This window comes from Nematolebias whitei, chromosome 23, assembly GCF_014905685.2.
Source record: "Nematolebias whitei isolate Nwh7 chromosome 23, NemWhi1, whole genome shotgun sequence".
Classification (NCBI taxonomy): domain Eukaryota; kingdom Metazoa; phylum Chordata; class Actinopteri; order Cyprinodontiformes; family Rivulidae; genus Nematolebias; species Nematolebias whitei.
In genome coordinates this window covers 8,708,502-8,713,250 of record NC_056520.1, presented here as the reverse complement: position 1 = coordinate 8,713,250, position 4,749 = coordinate 8,708,502, and the positions used below count along the sequence as shown (strand labels likewise).

Here is a 4,749-nt window from a genome sequence, read left to right as displayed (position 1 = left end):
ATGCCAGCATGCGCAATTAAATATGTCAATATTGTACATACTGTTAATAATTTTAAAGTATTAATTCAGAAAAAAAGTGCATTTAGTTAAAACGATATGTACACGAATATATAAACAAATACAATTCAGAACTTCATCCACTTTCCCTGATCTTCAATCTTATTTCAAACTGAAGCAACATGGATAAAATCTTTGCAGGAGAAATAGACTTTTCAGACAATTAATTAAATGTGACCACCACAGGGGGCAGTGTCGCTCTGACCGGCTGCGATTTTAGGAAACGAAGAAGAAGAACTAGTCCAGTTCGACGCATGCGCAGTTTAATGTCCGGCTGCCGTTAACACCGGGTAATCGACTTTATTAACTAAAGTAATAATGCTGTTTTAATAATTAAAATAGTAGCTTTTGTTCTTTTTGTATTTTGATGTTTATCCCTTTTAAATTGTGTTATTGTCTGTATGTTTGTTCGCAGTTTGTTCTTTGTTATGGAGAGATGCTGTAGGTAGGAAGAACTAAACGGCTACTACTACTAGCAACTTTTTTATTTATTTTTTGCCTGAAACTTGACGTAGTGCCTTACAAAAATGACTTAAATGCATATATGTTTAACTTTAAGGTAAAAGTAAAGCCTTTGTTATGAATGACGCAGTTTTATTTCGCTGATAATGCTCACTCATCGTGTGTGCCTTGATTCAAATTTCCGCCAAACTCCATTCAAATATTGCCCAATTTAAGAAATCCCTGCTTGTTTGACCAGGACATCAAGCAATTCCAACAAATCTTTTTGACAGAGATCTTTTTCAAGTATTCGGTTTTAAGTTAGAAGTAAAACAACGAGTTTTAATGTAAATTTTAAACTCTTAAGCACGTGGCGTATATGCATTTGCATGTGCTTCTTTGACGGCGTGGCTCTTTTCTGTTTTCACTTTTATTCAGGAGAATCTTATGCACCCTTTAAATAGATTATAAGCTCCATTGCTTATGCAGACACGTAGAACTGTTCCAAGTGCCATTTCTGGTCATATCTCAAGAAACTGAGAAGAAAAAAAACGTGTTTCTCACTGAAAACTTGTGTTCTTACGTTTCATTCAAAGCGTCAGCAGGGATGGTTCTGGTCCTTGCTCCTCGCCTCCACCAGCCTCACCTCCTCCTCCTAACGTCCTTCCTTCCCCTCACCATCCAGTGTCTCCTTCCCAGACTCCCCCTCCTCCTCCTCCTCGTCACCACCTACAACAGCTGGGCTCTGCAGGAGCCATGGTAGACGTCAGCAAGTGGCCCCTGTTCACGGTGCTGAGCAGCGAGGAGCGAGCCGCGGTCCGACAGGCCTGCGTCTTCGGGACGTCGGCCAACGAAGCCATCTACGTCACTCGTGCGAACGAGGTGTGTGAAACGCTCGCCGTCCGGTAATCCTTTTGTGTTGATAGGAGTTTTCATTGGACGTTTTGTGTCGTCAGATGTTTGCGTTCGGCTTGAACTGCAGCGGCTGCCTTGGAACTGGAGACGGCGCGAGCGCCATTGTGCCCAAGAGACTGGACTTCCTGAGGAGAAAGAAGGTGGTCAGTTTCAGCTACGGCAGCGGACCTCATGTGTTGTTAGCCACAGAAGGCAAGCTATTCTCCCGTACCGCCAGCTAGTTGAAGCAGCTGGTTTATAACTTCTAATGGCGGGCAGGCGTCTTTGTGCAGGCGGTCATCTGTTCGCCTGGGGGCACAACGGTTACAGCCAGCTGGGGAACGGCTCCACCAACTCCAGCCTCTCCCCGGTGTCCATCACGGCCAACCTGCAGAACCTGAAAGTGACCGAGGTGGCATGCGGCTCGCACCATTCTCTAGCTCTCACTCTGGAGGGAGACGTAAGTGTTTAATTTGATCTTTTTGCATTTCGTTTACTGGTTTAGAAACTGTATTATTGCATTTTTTTTCTCTCTGTAATCTATGTAAACTTTAGCTAAAGGAGAGTTTAAAGTGTTTTCTTTTAAGTCTTTCAGCACATGACAGGTGTGTAACTGGTTCCTACATCCCGGTAGGTTTTTGCGTGGGGGTATAATAACTGTGGCCAGGTGGGCTGCGGCTCCACAGCCAACCAGCCGTACCCCAGGAAGGTCACCGGCTGCCTGCAGGGGAAGACCGCAGTGGGCGTCTCGTGTGGACAGACCTCCTCCATCGCTCTGGTGGACAACGGCGAGGTAAAGGAGGTTTTTATTTGGTCATCTTAAGGAATCTGAACTCCACGACAGGTTGTTTTGTCTTGTTAGGTTTACAGCTGGGGCTCCAACGGGAATGGGCAGCTAGGTATTGGGACTAATGGAAACCAGCTGTGTCCTTGCCGCCTTGCTGAGCTCCAAGGGAAGTGCATTCAGCAGGTGAGACACCAAATGGCCTCACTCGATTTTATTCAATTCAGTTTATTTATATATCACCAAATCACAACAAAGTTGTCTCAGGGCACTTTACAGAAACATTCACATACAGAAAAGCCAATTAGTAGTTCTCTATCTAAGGATTATCTGTTAGATCACGGTCTGGATGTTTATGAAGCATTTACTCTATTGCAATCCATTTTTCTGTGATCCATTTTTCTGTGATCCATTTTTCTGTGATCCATTTTTCTTCTATACGTTTTTCTGCGCGACTCTTGTCCCCCAGTTTTTTGTGCTATTTCAACAAATCATAAATTAAAACGTTCGGCTCTTCCAGGACAATCCTGCTGTGACTTTTGGTATTGGTGCAGCTTTAGCTTTTTGAAATATTTAGCCTGTTTTGCCATTTTTTTTCCCTTAAAGAAAATGAATTGAGCTCATTTTACATCCTTCAAATCTTTAGATGTGTTTACAACCTTTAACTGCTCCTTTCACATTTTGTTCTGCTTCAGCTTCTTTCTGCAAATTTAAACTGTTTTTCAGCTACTTTCAGCTAATTTCTGCTGTTTTGCTCCTTTCAAGATTATTTCTGCTAACTACATTTTTATCCTTCTAACTTCTTTCTGCTAATTTCAGTTTATTATGTTCCTTTCAGCTTATTTCTGCAAGCTTCAACATTTTCTGCTGTTTCAGCTACTATTTAGCTGTTTGTATGCTAATTTTAGCTTTTTCAGGTAATTCCATGTGTTTTGCACTCCTTTCAACTTTTTTCAGCCTATTTCAGCTTTCTTCTGCTAATTTAAGCTTTTTCTACATTTTCAGCTACTTTTTAGCTGTTTTTTGCTAAACTTAGTTTTTTCAGCTAATTCCACATTTTTTAGCTCATTTCAACTCCTTCCACCTCTTTCTGGTAATTTAAGCTTCTTTCTGCCGTTTCAGCTAGCTTTTTAGCTGTTTTTGTTGTAAACTAAACTTTTTCAGCTAATTCCACATTTTTAGCTCATTTCAGCTCCTTCCACCTCTTTCTGGTAGTTTAAGCTTTTTTCTGCTTTTCAGCTACTTTTCAGCAGTTTTGTGCTAAACTTAGCTTTTTCAGCTAATTCCACTTTTTTTAGCTCATTTCAGCTCCTTCCACCTCCTGGTAGTTTAAGCTTCTTTTTGCCTTTTCAGCTACTTTCAGTTACTTTTGAGCTGTTTTGTGCTAAACTTAGCTTTTTCAGACAATTCCACTTTTTTTTTTTAGCTCATTTCAGCTCCTTCCACCTCCTTCTGGTAGCTTAAGCTTCTTTCTGCCCTTTCAGCTACTTTTCAGCTATTTTCTTTTGCTAAATTCCTAATTTTTGCGCTCATTTCTGCTTATTTAAACCTAATTCAGCAAACTTTTTTTTCTTTCTGCTTTCTTCTGCTAATTTAGGCTTGTTCTTCCATTGTTTTTAGCTAATTTTAGCTGTTTTTCCGCAAGCTCTTCAACAATAAGCAAGCATTCACACAGCATTTTCGCAGGAAATGTAATTCCTCTAGTTATTTATTTATTTTACTGCAAAGCTGTGCAACACAGTCAGCTCTTGTCTGTTTTCCAGGTCGTCGCGGGCTACGCACACTGCCTGGCGCTGACGGATGAAGGGCTGCTGTACGCCTGGGGAGCAAACGCTTATGGGCAACTGGGAACCGGCAGCAAGAGCAACCACCTGAGTCCTGTGCAGATCATGGCCGACAAGGAGAGGTGTGGTGAAGACTGACCCTTCCTGCTTCCTGTCTTTGTTCCGTCACCGCAGTTCAACCCTAAACGGGCATTTCTTGTTTCGGTGTGTGAATGCGTGACCGCGCCTCTTCTTCTGCAGGGTCGTGGAAGCTGCAGCCTGCCACTCTGCGCACACTTCTGCAGCCAAGACGCAGAGCGGAAAGGTACGCAGCTTTGCATTGTTGGCAATTTGATCCTACGTTAGCTCATTTTGAAACGGACAGTTTTTTTTAAAGGATTTTTGATCAGAAAAAGTTTTTTTTTTGTTTGTTTTTAAGTGGATTGTCAAATTTTTAGGAAAGACGGATGTGTTTTGTTTTTATCCCTTCGTAAACTTTCTCTCATCCCGCCCATAACTTCATCCGTTCGAGATAATTTAACAAAGCATAACACACCAGCAACGCACGGCCTGCTGTGTAATTTTTTTCATCACCCCAGCTCTAAGGTCAAGGTCACAAATCAACAGGACCATGCTGCTAGTTGGACCATGCTGCTAAAGGGACCACGCCGCTAGCAGGACCATGCTGCTAATGGGACCACACCGCTAGCAGGACCATGCTGCTGAAAACCTCACTGCTAACATTACCATGCTGCTGGTGGTGCCACGCTGCAAACAGGACCACGCTGCAAACAGGACCACGCTGCAAAC

At 42.6% G+C, this 4,749-nt stretch overlaps 1 protein-coding gene across 3 annotated transcripts in view; it reads left to right on the top strand.

Annotated features, from left to right (window-relative positions):
- Window positions 1-1,254: 1,254 nt before the first annotated feature.
- The window catches only part of rcbtb1 (regulator of chromosome condensation (RCC1) and BTB (POZ) domain containing protein 1), a 6,984-nt gene continuing 3,489 nt past the window's right edge, over window positions 1,255-4,749 (top strand). For all 3 annotated transcript variants that reach the window (XM_037696440.1, XM_037696439.1, XM_037696438.1), the window contains exons 1-7: window positions 1,255-1,380; window positions 1,455-1,605; window positions 1,686-1,852; window positions 2,027-2,185; window positions 2,255-2,362; window positions 3,940-4,082; window positions 4,201-4,264. In XM_037696440.1, coding sequence (XP_037552368.1) covers window positions 1,255-1,380; window positions 1,455-1,605; window positions 1,686-1,852; window positions 2,027-2,185; window positions 2,255-2,362; window positions 3,940-4,082; window positions 4,201-4,264 — 918 coding nt within the window. The remainder of the gene's footprint in view (window positions 1,381-1,454; window positions 1,606-1,685; window positions 1,853-2,026; window positions 2,186-2,254; window positions 2,363-3,939; window positions 4,083-4,200; window positions 4,265-4,749) is intronic.